The sequence below is a fragment of the Olea europaea genome, unplaced genomic scaffold, assembly GCF_002742605.1.
Source record: "Olea europaea var. sylvestris unplaced genomic scaffold, O_europaea_v1 scaffold2785, whole genome shotgun sequence".
Lineage (NCBI taxonomy): Eukaryota > Viridiplantae > Streptophyta > Magnoliopsida > Lamiales > Oleaceae > Olea > Olea europaea.
In genome coordinates, this window is record NW_019246321.1 from 85,155 (window position 1) to 101,290 (window position 16,136).

General features: G+C 33.5%; 2 protein-coding genes across 4 annotated transcripts; both read left to right on the forward strand.

Moving 5' to 3' along the window:
- Positions 1-1,470: 1,470 nt before the first annotated feature.
- Positions 1,471-10,776, forward strand: LOC111383883 (transmembrane protein 184B). 3 transcript variants are annotated; one of them, XM_023008068.1, is made up of 8 exons: positions 1,471-1,696; positions 1,976-2,084; positions 2,176-2,325; positions 4,702-4,775; positions 5,830-5,979; positions 8,603-8,905; positions 9,799-10,032; positions 10,132-10,776. In XM_023008068.1, exons 5-8 carry the CDS (start codon positions 5,866-5,868, stop codon positions 10,495-10,497), a joined length of 1,017 nt encoding a protein of 338 aa, XP_022863836.1. In that variant the 5' UTR covers positions 1,471-1,696; positions 1,976-2,084; positions 2,176-2,325; positions 4,702-4,775; positions 5,830-5,865; the 3' UTR covers positions 10,498-10,776. The 3 variants fall into 3 exon arrangements, with proteins under 3 accessions (XP_022863836.1, XP_022863834.1, XP_022863835.1); XM_023008066.1 differs by having other exon boundaries at positions 1,472-1,696; positions 8,620-8,905; XM_023008067.1 differs by having other exon boundaries at positions 1,472-1,696; positions 1,976-2,062; positions 8,620-8,905.
- Positions 10,777-11,052: 276 nt separating this feature from the next.
- Positions 11,053-13,882, forward strand: LOC111383884 (MLO-like protein 13). The gene is made up of 12 exons (XM_023008069.1): positions 11,053-11,339; positions 11,429-11,486; positions 11,618-11,820; positions 11,934-12,050; positions 12,442-12,505; positions 12,582-12,658; positions 12,745-12,819; positions 12,897-12,985; positions 13,072-13,121; positions 13,208-13,248; positions 13,341-13,550; positions 13,676-13,882. The coding sequence occupies exons 1-12, from the start codon at positions 11,223-11,225 to the stop codon at positions 13,880-13,882; spliced, it is 1,308 nt and encodes a 435-aa protein (XP_022863837.1). The 5' UTR covers positions 11,053-11,222.
- Positions 13,883-16,136: the final 2,254 nt, after the last annotated feature.

The following is a 16,136-nucleotide window of genomic DNA, read 5'->3' on the forward strand; positions in this document are numbered from 1 at the left end:
TTAAAATTATAACTAAAATGAAAATTTAAATTTAAAATAAAATAAAAAACTAAAATTAAATTTAAAATAAAAATTTAAAATTAGAATTAAAAATTTATTTTGAAATTAATTTTAAAATGTCAAATTTCTTTACATTAAAGTTGAAATTCGAATTAAAAAAGTAATTTTAAAATAAAAAATTTCTTTAAATTATAATTATAACTAAAATGAAGATGAAATTTTAAATTTAAAATAAAATAAAAAATTAAAATTCAAAATTCAAAATTCGGATTAAATAATTAATTTGAAAATAAATTCTAAATTAACAAATTTCTTTAAATTAAAATTAAAAATTTAATTTCAAATAAAGAGTTAAAATTAGAATTAAAAAAATAATTTTAGAATAACAAATTTCTTTAAATTTGATCAAGAAAAAAATATGTAATTAACAATTTCAAACATTTAATGATTTAAATTAATTTAAGAAATTTAATATTAAAAAAATGGCCGTTAAACAGCTGGTTCTAGGATCGGCTGTTAACATCTGGGTTCAGCCCGGCTGTTAACAGTTGACGGTTGACAGTCGCCCGACTAACTGCAACCTTTTCATCTCCACTCTCTGGATTCTACTATTTTCGACGAGTTGGAGCTTGAACCCAGCTGTTAACAGACAACCGACCAACTAACTACAACCTTTTCATCTCCACTCGTCGAATTCCACCATTTTTGACGAGTTGGAGCTCCCAAAATCACAAAAATTGGCCAATACACTTCATCTATACGCAAATCTAACCTAAATCATGCATTCCATTCCACAAAAAATATATTCCAACCAATAATCTAACTAAAACTAAACAAAATTCAATAATTTAATCATAATTCCACAAAAGCTAACCTTTACAACTTTTAAAAGCCGGCAACCGGAAGTTCTTTGGTGAGGGAGATGTCTGGACGGCCGACTGTCAGCAATTCAATTTGAATTCAAACTTAGGGTGCCGAAGGCGCCTTCAGCAAAGAAATTTGGAACCCCCTTTAAAAACAAACCTTTAAACAATGAAAAGTCTTGCTGAATCTGATTTTTCCTTTTCATACTGTCGAGAGAGGAAGATGAAGGGATATTTTTGAAAAAGTGTCTTTAAATTGTATTTTCATTTTTTTTTTTAAATCAGTCAAAAGTCAAAGTGAAAATAAGGGTGGATCAAATGACCATTTTCATTTATGGTGCGTTTGATTACATTTATTTACTAAGAAAAATATCAGTTTTCCCCTCAAATTTCTACTTAGAGCGTTTGATTGCTATTTTTTTCCATGAAAAATATTTTTTAACTTTTGAAAATATACATAATTTTCCTTATTTTTAAAAAGAATATTTTTCTTAGATAAAAGTAATTTTTATTTTTCACAAAAAATAAAAATATTTTCTTTACTGGATGATATTTTTCATATCAGCCAAATGCACTCTATTTCCTCTTAACCCAAGAAGGCCAGGGAGCATTGCTTACAATCACAACCAACAAATACCATAACAAGCCATTGTTTCCTGTCTGTCCCATTTCAGCATTCACGCTTTCCCACTTCCCAGTTTCATCTAAAATCATCCAAATTATTCTTCAACACCAGCAGCAGATCTACTTTTAGTCGATTTTTTCTGTCGTTTGTTACCAGTATTGCATTGAACGGTTTGCCCCAAAATTTTTCACTTTGATTTCATCTTCAGGTTAGTCATACTGTTTCAGTAATATATTTCTGATTTTGGGAGCTATAATATGTAATGGTTGTTATTTAAAAGACCCATTTCTCAATTTCGTGTTAATGTTAAGAATAATTTATTTTCCCTACTTTTTTGTTTCTTTTCTGCTTCTTTATGTCGATATGTTCATCCATTAGTTTATGATAAAAAAATTTATGTTTCTGAAGTAATTTTTTTTGGGATTAGGGTATTTCAAGTTTCTGGGCAATTCGAGGGGAGTTCTGAAGTAATTTTTTTTGGGATTAGGGTATTTCAAGTTTCTGGGCAATTCGAGGGGAGTTGTTCGTTCTGTATGTAGCTGTAAAAGTTACTGCAATCAAGTAAATAGGCCAAGTACTAGATTCTTGCACTTGAGGTTTGCATTGATTTTTTGTTGAATGCCCCATTGTTTATGCCTTTAGGTTTCCCCATTACATAATTTTGACATTTGATAACGGGTCTTGTAGCAAATGGAGCCGCTATTCTACATACTGATAGCTTTGCCTTGTACAATTGGGGCAATTTCGTTGGCGCTTCTCCACATTTACAGGCATCTCATGAATTATACTGAACCCACATATCAGAGATACATTGTCCGAATTATCTTTATGGTTCCTGTAAGTATTCAGCGGTCCCCAGGATTGATTCTCTTAACATTACATCAATTTCAATCCTCTTTGTGCATTTGACTTAATGGTTAGCTTTTAAACTCACTAAACTCTTATTTGAATTCTTCAATATTCTTTATTACTTGAGGGAGAAAGAGGAATGGGTGGGTTCAAAATTGATGCACACAGAATTGTACAATAATGGTCTATTAAAAAGGATCGCAGCTAGAAAATTACTAGGAGGTGTAGATGATTGCGTTTATGTAGCAGTGATTGGTAGGGTAATTCTTACTTGGTTCTCTCATATCTGCATGTGAGTCAAAGTATTTAGGGAAGTAAAATTTTAATTTCTTGCTGCATAATGAACTATTATATTCTGCCTTTGAGCTTTCCTAGTGTGAATGGAAGTTTCAAGGTAAATGACGAGAGTAAGCTGGCATTGCATGCACATCATAGTTGGATTTATGAATGGAATAGCGGTTGATAGGCATGATTCTCATTTGTAATGATATTTATAAATTTGTGTTATTTTTGTGATATCCATCTGAAGCATCCTTTTTCTTTTTTTCTGACTATTAACTGGTCCTCTGAAGTTGGAAGGTTTTGTAAAGATCCCCATAGGACTTGAAAGGATTCTGTCATCTTTTGACTATTCACAGAATGCTTCAATATCAGCTATATACACAAGTCTTGCACCATGTTATAGTGTCAGGAAACACAGAGTTATCAAGATGAGATAACAATGTAAAAATCTGGGCTGAGATAACTTGTAAACTGGCAAAACTTGGCCATAAAGAGTCATAAATACCTGGATGATATTTTGTTCAGAGCATGACAAGACCTTTTATGCAAAATATAACAGATTAACAGCTTTTTGCAAAAGGGAAAGGTTGCAGATGTCTGATCACACCGAGTGGCAGTCAAATCTGATAATATTTCAAAATTTCTGACCTTCAAGTAAGGTCTAGAGAGATTTTAGGGACCTACATGTCAGTATATTTTTTTATTTGACATGATTTTTTCCAGATAAAGGTTTCAGTGAATCTTTTTTACTTTACTAGTTGAGATCCTCCATGCATGTATATCTTATTTTTTGAACTGTTGTGATGGATATTCTAGATGTTTTCAATGATGATGAAATATTTCGTGAAGGCTTTTTAGAGTGAAATTCCGTTTGGTACATCCAGTTATGGTAACGTTGGAAGAAATTGAGGTAGAACTCTGGGGGTGATGCGTAGTATTTTTGCATGTAATGTAGGTAGTCTCTCTTTAAGTGCTGGTTTGGGCTCTAGGGTTCTGGGTATACATCTTAGAGAGTTGTACCTCAAAAGTTAGCTAAAGAAGTCGAAGAGATCAAATCTATATTAACCCACATTGAAAGTCCTCCATACTTCCAATATGGGATACAAATTATGTACTTTACAATAGGAACCATGACAAACCACCATATTTCGTGATCCCCATGCCCACGAAGGTTTTGCTTGCATTAACCCCGTGACTAGGCTGGAATTAACACTGCTGTGTCGGCTTTACAATCTGCGCCACTCAATTGCAATCAGGAGATGTGGTGCCTGCTCTGATCCATTATTATATATAGATTTGGAGAAAGCCATACCTCAAAGCAACTTGTTGAAGTCAAAAAGCCCAAATCTATATAAATCCTAGACTGAAAAAAAGTATACATGTGAAATTCAAGTCCCATACCTTGCAATCAGAACCATGACATTGAGCTTATTTGTCATTTCTCTGTTTTATTAATGTTATGTTAGAATCTGAATTACTATAGAATCGGTTTTCACCATTTCTTTTGTGGTAATTTACTGGTGATAACAGGATGTTCTTCATGCAATGAGCTGTTTCTTCTTTTATTCTTCCTTCCCTCTCCCTTGCTGGTGTAATAAGCTGCTGCTTCTTCCTTACTGTATTATACCTTTCCTCTTTAACTTAAGTACTAAGTATGTTTTTACCTCTTTTAAATGGATTTTTCTACCCTCCTATGATATATCCTTTACTTTCTTTATGAGCATATTACCAGATAGGTAATCTATCCCTTCCCATGTTATTTCTTGTTTGCCAAAGCAGTAGAGTAGACAGTTTTAAAGTAAAATTATCCTAATTCACTACATTTCAGGAAATTACACTTGAAACTAATATGCATGTACTAATCTTAAAAGTGTCATTTTCCTTAAAATCAATTATGTTTTTAATTTACAAGATGGTCATTTTGATCAAGAGTATATCAACGTTACTTTGTCACATATTGTTGAACAGAGAGTGATGATAATACATGTTTAAAGTACTGCAAAATGTTCGAGCCCTTTTTAATTTAATCTTTTTAGTGTTTGTAAATGTGTTTTAACCTTTATGATATTGTCTTCTCAACAGGTTTATGCATTAATGTCATTCTTGTCCCTCATCATAAACAAGGGTGCAATCTACTTCAATTCTATCAGAGAAGTGTAAGTTGTCTTTGAACATGCTTGAAGTATAATTAATAATTTTTAGTGCTGCCCCTTTTCCTGTCTGTGTGACTGATATAATCATCAATAATGTCATTTTTATCCTTTTTTTATTTTATTTACTGTTCTTGCATGCCCCAGGACTCCTCTTGGACGCCCTTATCATCATCTTTTGCTGCCCTTGTCTTTTTAACTTGTAAAAATCAAATGATAGCTCTAATATGCATGAAAGGTTCCCAGTTCTCACACAGCTTGTGTAGAGATTGCGGGTAGAGATAATTGGAAGAGCCAAGGTTTTGAAACTATGACTGATGTTTTAGAATTTTTTACACACAAATATTAGAAGAAGTTATAATCTTTCTTTTATTTTCTGATAATTACGTGAAAATGATGTAAATTGCGCTGTGCATATCTGCATGGATTCCAACAGTGCTATGCAATATTATAGATTGCCAAGTAGGGTGACCACGCACATCACTGTTTTTTAAGTATGATATCCGGGTCATCTCTTTGACAAAGAATAAACTTTTCAGAATTGTCTTTATTAATGTAATAATTTGATCTACTTGAGAGTAAGTTGATGCCACGTGCTTTCTTTTTCCTGAAAAAAATTTAAATGTGCTAAAGCCTTTTTTTATAATTGTACATGGTATATTAGCGGTTTTGTCTTTTACTGCTTAATTTGTTTTTCTCTTTTAAGAGTTTTAATAAAAGATTAAAAACAGTTTGTGACATTCATCAGTGGTTTGCTTCCTCTTGTTCCTAGTTATTTTTCTGGAGTATTGTATGGGATAATTCATACATTGAGATCATCTTACATCCAAAACTAAGATTGTGCTGAAGTACTCTGGCAAAGCATAATCATCTACCCCATAGAACTAGCTTTCAATAGTCTATCTTCTTAGATAGCATGCACTAGATCTGCCTTTATTTTTCTCTTCAAATCTGCTATAGTTGATTGCTTGTATTTGCTTTGCACCGTTAATTGCTTGCTGTTTTTCTGCTTTTACCTTATGACTCCAATGGTTATAATTTTTTTCCTTGCTTTTGGCAGATATGAAGCTTGGGTCATTTATAACTTTCTGTCATTATGCTTAGCGTGGGTTGGTGGACCGGGTGCTGTGGTGTTAAGTCTGAGCGGAAAAGTTCTAAAGCCAAATTGGTGGTCAATGACATGCTGCTTACCTCCAGTTCCTTTGGATGGGTGAGTCGCCTACACATGAAATTACTTGATTGATGCAATTCATTTGCAACAATTTTTTCCTCTCCACCAGGTTTAATTGAAAAGTCAAATAAACTAGGTATTAGGAATGTGATATATTCTTGAAGTACATCTTGTTGATTGGGTTATGAGTGGTCAGAGCAGATATATTTTGTAGAAATTGGATTATGTAAAGATCTGGAAATTTTTGGGAATATGTAGACTGATCACGTGATTCCACAAGTGCACAGATCATGACAATTAATAAAGTGGATGTTGGGTTCAAATATCATTCTGCAAAGACTAAATATTTGCTATCAAATTTTGTAGTTACCTAGCTTCTATCAAAATTAATGTCTTAATAATTTACCAAATCAAGCGTTTATATTCTAACTAAATTATACTAAATTAATCTAACCAACCTAATTTATGGAAAGTTTTTGGGATTAAGTGGTTAGAAATTTTGATTTTATTTAGGTCAATTGATGTTCATTCAATCTAAATCCATTCAGTCTCTTTTCAGATTTACTATATCTTTACATAAATTCATACAAATGAATGCATTAACTAATAGAAATTCTAGCAAGATTGCATAAACTATATTATCTTTCGATCTTTTATAATACCTATGTCACTTATTGCACTAGCTAGAGTAATATATCACCTATCGGTCTCAATATTATCTGTAAATCAACTAATTGGTGGCCAACCAATTGAATGCAATTAAAACATAATAAGTAATTGACAAGTAATGAAGTTTCATGAAATCTTTGGAATTATGTAAATTTTAAACCTAAAATATATAATTCATCCTAACAAACAATGATTGAGGCAATCATAGCCCCTATTTGACAACCATTAAAATGAGTTTTAGAATAGTGATTTTTTTTAGAGAATATGTGGTTAAAAAGTAGGAGAAAAAGTTTTAGGTTTATATGCAGAATAATTTATTGTGAGAACATGTCGTTAAAAATAAATTTAAGAAAAAATTTTAATTTTAATGATCGTCAAACAGGGGCATAATTGTGAAGTGAAATAATAAAAAGACGAAAAAATAACCGGGTTTAATACAAGGACAAAGAAACGAACCCCGGCAATTGTTGTTTCACTTCCCAACAATGGATTATCAGTCTCCTCTTCAAAGTTCAACCTTTAAATCTCAAATTGAGATACAAATATTCAATATTTAGCCTCTCTTTTGCCCCCATTAAAATTATTATTTATTTTTCTCCCTCTCAAAATCAATCACACATTCTCCAATAAAATAATATTGCACATAATCCCAAACTCTTTTTTTTTATTATTATTATATAACCACATATTCTTAAAAAATTAAAAAAAATTAAAAAAAAAATATTTCAACCATCAAAATTTCAAATAATGGGTGGCAAACGGGAGCTTAATGTATTTGGATGTGTAATCTTGCCTCAAGATTGTATATCTAGCCTCCCTTTTAATTGAATAAAAGATTCCTATTTATATACCTCAATTTAGGTCTAAAAGAGAGTCCTAAGATGATATGGAACCGTAATTTTAGTCAAAATAGGATATCCCAAATTAATTATATTTATACTTTCACTTGTTTAATTTGGTCATTGTTTCTTCTTTTTTTTAGGATTCACTCCTTAAATATTGCAACTGGTTTCCTTCAACTTTCAAACGTGACTACTTGGTCTCCAACTTCCAAAAAAGTCAACTTTAGTCTTTTTTCATTTATTATCATTCTTTTTATCCGTTCTCGTCCAACATTGAGTTGTCTCCTAAAAATATCAATAAACAAGTATAATTGATATCAAGTTTGTAATAATCACTTCTAAAGGTTACTTTTAATGGTCAAGGTAAGTGTGAAATTATACGTATCATAGACATAATAGCATATTCATATATTTAAATTATTTTGCCCTTTCAGTTATTTTGTGTGTTAAAATTGTGTTTAAGGTGTTCAGCTAGGCGGCACTTCAATAACTCAGTATGATTATGCACAGAAATTGTTTTACTAGTCATGTCTCCTACGTATGTTTACAACGCAAAATTATGGGACATGCGTCCTGTTCTCTTGTCCAACACTCAAGTGTCTAACATGGGCAACTACATGAATTGAGAAGAGTCCATGAAAGAGTAAGATGAATAGTGTTCCTACTACTTAATTCCGGGATATTTTTACTCAGATGATCCTTGATCTATAATAAAACTCAAGAACTTTTAGAGCTACTGTATGTCCCAAAGATTTTATGTTAGCACAGTCCAGAACAGTTTAACAGCACACCTCGCTTATTTGCTGGAAACATAATCAGCTGTGCCCTAAAGCCGAAAGCCCTAAAAATGTTGGGCGCATTGTGTCTATGCTGCTTGATTTGGTGCTACAGTTTTTTAATCTAAGGGTAGTTCAGCAAGTTTTATGGCATGATGTGTCCCACGACTTTTGTGATATCCAGCATCTGTAATTGTTTAGCAGGTCAACAACTCAATTAATTGATCATTTTATTCTTTGTAGTGGGTTGAATTCTGATGTTTGAAGCTGTTTTTGGGGTTGGTATTATGTAATTTTCTGTTTAGTGTATGACCATTGCATATCTATAGAATGCATTTCCTTTGTTACTTTTGGTGAACAACATTTCTCATACAGTTTTTGAAGCTATGCAGTCGCTTTATACGAAGGTGCAAGCAAGGATGCTTGCAATTTGTGATCCTCAAGCCTATTCTAGTAGCCGTTACATTTATACTTTATGCAAAAGGGAAATATGAAGACGGAAATTTCAGTCCAATGCAATCCTACCTCTATCTCACCATTATTTATACAATCTCATACTCAGTGGCACTTTATGCCTTGGCCTTATTTTATGTGGCCTGTAGAGATTTGCTTCAGCCATTCAATCCAGTTCCAAAGTTCATCATTATCAAATCAGTTGTATTTCTTACTTATTGGCAGGTAGGATACTGTTCAATATTGATATATAGGAATAAGATTAAATTTGAAGCATGCTTATTTTATTGTCAATTTTGGGAATATAAATATGCCTTTTCAAGTCCATATGAATGGGATACATAAGAACGACCATGCACCTGTAATTATGTAGTTGGAACTTGGAACCCTAGGTGGAAAGGCATCCTGTATTAATAATGTGGTATTATGTTTTTTAAGTTTTAATTTGTATTATCTGAACTTGTTGCTTTTTGAGGTACTTCAAGGTTGCATCATCTTAATCCCAGTCAACCTGTTGAAACATGGCAAACTGTTGGTCACCAAAAACAAAATATATTGCCGTTGTTGAGGATTATTCAGACTTCAGGTTGATGGATTGCGGTCCACCCATGGCAAACTCCAATGGGTGTTATATGTAGTAAGCCACCATAAAATTGAAATCTTCTTGCAATCTGCTACTTCTCTTTTGCTACTTTTTACACTTATCTGCATCACTATGTTTCTCCTGACCCTTTGGTAAAACAAATTTCCATGGCTCCACCATACTGTAATTTTCACACTGTCACAATGTCTTTTCTCTGACCATATAGCTCTAGCTGCATGATGAAGAGTTCCCATTGTTGTCAGTGAAATTTTATCTTCTCTGTAGAGCCATTGCTAATATTGATGCTTGTCATTTTACATTTTGCTTGGTAGTTTTCTGCTGTTCTTCCTCTGAGACTTTTTAATTGTTATTGCTGTTCTGAATTATTGTCATGAAACCAATACAAGCAAAGAACTGTGGTTTATGATTTAAATTGCATTAACAGTATCTGCCTCCAGCTTGATAACTAAATTAATTTACTTTCTGAGAATTATTACTTGTTTCAAGAACTCCTCATAAACTCCTGTATTTACAGGGGGTTTTGATATTTCTTGCTGCAAAGACTGAGCTAATAAAAGATACAGTGGAAGCTGCAAACTTTCAAAGTTTTATAACTTGTGTTGAGATGCTCATTGCTGCGGTTGGTCATCTTTATGCATTCCCATACAAGGAGTACGCTGGTGCAAATATTGGTGCTTCTCGTGGCTTTACAGCAAGCCTCGCACATGCTCTGAAATTAAATGACTTTTACCATGATACTGTCCACCAGGTGGAAATTTCTATTCAAGCATATATTTTTATTCTCAACCACCACCCTGAGTTGGTAGCGAACAACTCGTTTAACTTGATATTCCATTTTATGTTGCAGTTTGCACCAACATATCACGATTATGTTCTCTATAACCATAATGATGGTGACGAGGGAACAAGGAAATACAGGGCACGAACCTTCGTTCCAACTGGCCCAGAAATGGATGCAGTTAGACGGAATAAAAATACATTTGGTAACAAATCAGAAGATATACAGTTGTCTAGTTTATCATCTCCAGCCAATTATACTCCTCAGAATCCAGGCATGGGGCACAATTTCGTGAAATCAGAGGCCATTAACACGTCATTACTCATGGACGCATCGAGCGCTCTCTCTATGCCTTATGACCTTTCCCTCATTGACTTAGACAGGTCTAATAACTCGGCAAAAGTGCCTGCAGCAAATGAAGGTGGGAGAAGGTGACAAACGGGTGCTAGAGAATTAGAAATCTTGTCCGACTTTTAAACGTATTTTGATTTGGTGTAGAAAGGCAAATTTGTATTCATTTTTCTGTTACATGAGTTGTAGGACTCTACAATTATGCATATAGGCAAATATTTTTCTCCATTTCTTTGTAGTCATTTTACTCATCTGTTGGTTTATTCTTGTGGATAGTGTTTTTACTTGAGATTATAATACTGTATACGAAATTCCGGGTTTTAATTCTTTTTGGAGCAATGTAATCTAAGATATTCATACTAATAAATTGTTGTGTCATGTTTCCCAAAATGTGTGAATTAAAAGTAGATTTGGCGATAAGTGATTAAAAAAGAACACGCTACAAAAGATGCTAGTGGGTCACTGTTGTACGCAAAAAAATATAAAAACCAAGGACTTTGCTACTTGTACAATTTTCTTTACAGTATCTGACAATAAATGTGTGAAAAAGAATTTGTACAAGTAGCTTACAGAACGAAAGGGCTTTGGGCAGTGTTACTTTTCCAGCATTTGTTCTTAACACTAACACGAGTTTTGTATGCCAGCTTTGTTCTTTGCTTGGCAAATACTTTTCCTGCCGTCCAAAATATTCTTTGCTTTAGCTTCTTCAAGCTATGCCAATCATGTTAATCAGTCCCCTTCAACATTCTGTAGTTATATAAGTCTGCTTGTCTACATCATATTATTCCCCTCAAAATCTTTATCCAGAAATGGAAGGTGGTGGCCGTTCGTTCGAGTATACTCCGACATGGATAGTTGCTCTTGTCTGTTTGATCATTGTTTTCATTTCACTCAGCGCGGAGCGGGGTCTTCATTATCTTGGCAAGGTAAAATATATAAATGCATATAATCCCTAATTGTTTAAGTTTTTAGATAAAATGGTTTAACTCGATTTTTGTTATCCCGTTATTTTCAGTGTTTCGTGCATAAGGGACAAGATGCACTAAATGAAGCTTTACAAAAGCTAAAAGAAGGTTTGTTGGATTTCTACCTCTCTCATTTTTCTTAATGTTAGAATTTTTGGAAGGAACAGGCTAACTAAAAGTTGCAAAATAATTTATAATTTGATTAATTTCTTGATTTGAACTTTTTTATTCTTTTGCAGAATTGATGCTTTTGGGGTTCATTTCACTGCTACTAACTGTGTTTCAAGGTCTAATAAGTGACATCTGCATCCCTGCTAATCTTGCAAATATTATGCTTCCATGCAAGCCACCGGAAACCGGCTCCTCAGCTGGTTCCCATCTGCTCGCAAACAACGGAAGGAGGCTTTTGGCTGAAGATGCTCATGAAAATCTCTGCAGAAACGTATACATGAAAACACTATATTTCAGTGTCGAGATGTGTGTGTGTGCGCGCGCATGCAAGCGTGTACGTACAGATATAAATATATAATCTACAAATTATTTTAATTGTGACAGGGAAAGGTCCAATTTTTATCTTTGGAAGCGTTACATCAGTTGCACATATTCGTATTTGTTTTGGCTGTTGTTTATGTGATATTCTGTGCGACCACAATGTTTCTTGGAGTGGCCAAGGTATGGCTCAAACTTGTACTTCGATTCATTTTAGCTTATTTTCTTTCATACTAATATTATTCTTAATATAGAACTAACTTGAGGGGTCTCCTTAGTAGCAACTTTAATCTTGAACTCTCGAGTAGTGAAATTAAGATAATGCAGAAAGATGTAATCACTACATCACACTTGTTGGTTCTAAAAATATTGAGAACATTAAACGAAATTGTGTGAAAATCTCAATAAAATCTAAGTTGTAGCTAAAAAGTAAATCCTGTTTGACAATCATTAAAACGGAACTCTTTTTATTTATTTTTACAAACTTATTTTCAACTACACATTTTCACAGAAAAATATTCTGCACGTAAACCTTATAATGCATGCAATAACTAGGGATCAACTACGCATACAGGTAAGTGAATGGAGACACTGGGAGCGTTCAATTAGAGAGGAAATGTCACCAAGACGATGCCATGGTAATTAATTTAAATTCATTATTATTTCTAACTTTTCAACTACATGTTTATATATATATATATATTCTATTTTCAGGACATCCTCATCATTTCAAAGAATTCATGGGACGTGCAGGCAGATATTGGAGAAAATTTCATGTAGTGAGTTGGATGGTAAGTTCCCTATCAATGTTATTTAAATTTTGTGTTACAAATAATAAATATTGAGAAATTAATTCAAATTTGGATTCTTGATGCAGGTAGCATTTTTCAAACAGTTTCACGGCTCAGTTACTAAGTCAGACTATATTGCGTTGAGATCAGGATTCATACAGGTATCATATAAAATTAATTCTTCATAATATTTTCTTCTATAATTAATTATTTGTAACAGACTTTTTTTGTGTTATAGGAACACTGCCCTAATAATCCTAATTTTGATTTTCACAAGTACATGCTACGAACACTGGAAGACGATTTTAAGAAAATCATCGGTATAAGGTGAAACACGAGATTTAATCGAACTATAATCCATGATTATACTTGGGAGTTTATGCTAATCATGCTGGTAAATTGTCTAAAAACAGCTGGTACTTGTGGCTCTTTGTTGTTGTCTTTCTGCTTATGAACATTGCAGGTACTATTAAAATTCAATGCCCTTTTTTGTTAAATGCATTAATATTTTCTAACTTTTCGACGCGAAATTGTGGGTTAAAATTGCAGGATGGCACACATATTTTTGGCTATCATTCTTACCTCTAGTAGTAAGTGAAGTGAACTGACTTATTGCTCAATGAAAAATTTATTTATACCTATATGTGTGCGCGCGCGCGTTAATTATTGGAGTGAATTTCAGCTTCTACTTATTGTGGGTGCTAAATTGGAGCACATAATCACTCAATTAGCAAAGAATGCCGTAGAAAGAACTTCAGGCGACCCTGAACGCACAGTGGTTAAGCCTTCTGATGAATTGTTTTGGTTTCATCGACCCCTCATTGTTCTTTACTTGATACACTTCATTTTGTTCCAAAATTCGTTTGAGATTGCGTTCTTCTTTTGGATTGTGGTAAGTATGCATTCGCAGCTTCTTTGAGTTGGGAAAAATTTTAACCAACTGAAGTTGATTGAGCAAGATGAAATAAATTTCCCAAGTGAGTTACTGTGAAATCTTGGGTTTTCTACTCTATGCAGTGCACATACGGATTCAAATCATGCATTATTGAAAAACTGATTTTCATCATCCCCAGACTGGTTATTGGGTACGTAACCACTTGGAATAAAAATAAAATGATTGATTTTTTTTGTAACGACCCAAGTCTTTGTGCCTCATTCGTTAACTTGATGATCATATTATATCATTTTATGAATCGACCAATAATGTCATTATCGTTGGATTAACAAGACACTGAATAAGTTGCTGTTGCATTGATGTTGGATCAGTAAATTAATGGATGATATTATTTTTTCTTTGGATTCTCTTTCACTCTACTTTTTAATGAGAATTAAACGTTTATCCATTTTATCTTTGAAAAGATAAAGCTAGTCAAGCCTTGGGTCTGTTTCCCAATGGTCACAAGTTCGAATCTCCTCAGAGTCATTAAGGTGAGTACTCGACTATAAATTTCAGGGTCTCGTGAAATTAGTCAAAGTGCATATAAGTTGGCCTAGATACTCACGGTCATAAAAATAATAAAAGATCTGAAAAGATAAAGCATATGTCACTTTTGTTTCATTTTCGTATCAATTTAGATAGAAATAGTCCTATGAGACCATAGATTGAAAATGAAAATGAGACACAACCTTTCATTGGGCTAGACAGTTCGAAGGAAAGATCGAATGTCCAAAAATGGAGAAGAATAATATCCATCAGAGTTTTTGAATCCAAAGTTTTCTGAATTGAAAAGGTATTCTTCTTTTCCTTAAAGACCCATCACTATTAAATAAAATTATCCATGGAAAAATCCGTTAATGTATGAATATTTTCAGTTAGTATATAGAGATTAATTGATGAAAAATTTCCACTGGTATATTGTCAGACAATTTTTCTATTTTTAAGTAATTTTTAGCATGCTATTTAAAAAAAATTAAAAATAAAAATAAAACAAGAACAACGAATAAAGCAAAAGGCGCAATAATTGTTGACCTTCAAATATGGTTGAAATTCAGCGCGATGTTACTTGCATACTTGGATGCACGTATTAGAGGCGCAAAACTGAAGCTTCTCCAAATAAATACGGGGAGATTGCAATTGTATGCACTTTGACGTTCAATTCAATGGACGGATATATAATTCAACGTGGGAGAAATGCAAAGGAGAAGAAATGCAGGAGCAAAGTTCATATTTTTAGAGTAAAAATACTAATTTGCAACAATTATCTTCAAAATGTCACAAAGTGAGAATTTACGGGCAAATGAATGGGTCTCAGGTCTCTCAAACTCTTCACGTGTGGCTTCATCTCAACGGCTTACAAGTCAAGTGCTAAATATCATATCATAGTCACCATAGCCGTAGGTATGTGACCTCCCATACAAAAGAGAATTTTGATTCTAACCATTCTTCCATAGATTTCACACCATTTAAATAGCACAACTCTAACCACCTTGTGCTTCGAAGGCCCATCCAATGTGGCTAAGAGTTGGGCCCATGTGTGATCGATCATCTTGGAATGGATAGAAGTGATAAATCTGCAAGCAGATATATCACCCCCAAAGGTTTTTGTCAATGCTGTATTGGATGAGCTCTTAACACCTCTAAATTGAAAGTAGTCGATGCGATGGTAGTGGTCTCACCACCCTGAACCAACAACACTAATAAATTCCTAAGAGCCCATCGTCATGTAACTCGCAATAGAACCAATTCCTAAGACTTTGAAACATAGGGGCGTGGAAAAGAACCAAAGACAATCGAAACAAATTAGAACTAGTCGATTCGTTTCAGTTTTGCTTAAATTTTAATCACATCTAGTTCTTACAACCAGAATCGGCCAGTTTTGATCCAATTCTAATTTCAGTACCAAGAATTGAGAATCGATGCTAATTAACCACTTATTTAATTAATTATATTTATTTATAATTTCGTGAATAATTTTTCTAGACAGCATTTTAAATGAAGATGGAACTTATCATTTGTATTGAATGATTATTATTTTTTGGTGATAGAAATTTGTACTATAATTTGAAGTAATAATTTGAAAATTTCGATTTCGTATCCGAACCAAATCAAACCAATCTAGAACCATTTTGGTTAGATTTCATGAATCCTAATGGACAGTTTGTTCCATTATAAGATAACTATTGATGTTGACCTCTAAAAATGGCTCTTCCACGTGGTCAACTTGTAGCTACTCCACGTATTCCTCCCTACGAAATGAACAAACTGTCAGGCGCACACGGCCGGAACCGACGGGGGTGGCGGCCGTATACACTCCGACGGTCAAGTCAGGTTTGGGTGGTCGGAACAGTGTCCAGGGACTACACAAATCAATCAGTCAATAAAGGGGGAGGAGAATATATAAACTTGTTATGGAGTGCTATCTATTGAGAGTTTCATTACCTTTGCCTCTGGCCAATCTTTGGGTATTTATAGGTGGTATGAACCGTGGGATGTGGAACACGTGTATACATCTGACGGTATGAAGCGTCTGCTCATAGG

What these genes read in the sequence shown, in the direction of transcription:
- LOC111383883 (XM_023008066.1), top strand. Translation starts at nt 2,179, where the DNA reads ATGGAGCCGCTATTCTACATACTGATAGCTTTGCCTTGTACAATTGGG. An exon ending in TTCAATTCTATCAGAGAAGT is followed by an intron (nt 4,776 to 5,829) that starts GTAAGTTGTCTT and finishes TGCTTTTGGCAG; the next exon opens with ATATGAAGCTTGGGTCATTT. An exon ending in CCTCCAGTTCCTTTGGATGG is followed by an intron (nt 5,980 to 8,619) that starts GTGAGTCGCCTA and finishes GAAGCTATGCAG; the next exon opens with TCGCTTTATACGAAGGTGCA.
- LOC111383884 (XM_023008069.1), top strand. Translation starts at nt 11,223, where the DNA reads ATGGAAGGTGGTGGCCGTTCGTTCGAGTATACTCCGACATGGATAGTT. An exon ending in TGTTTCTTGGAGTGGCCAAG is followed by an intron (nt 12,051 to 12,441) that starts GTATGGCTCAAA and finishes CTACGCATACAG; the next exon opens with GTAAGTGAATGGAGACACTG. An exon ending in TTCATGTAGTGAGTTGGATG is followed by an intron (nt 12,659 to 12,744) that starts GTAAGTTCCCTA and finishes TTCTTGATGCAG; the next exon opens with GTAGCATTTTTCAAACAGTT.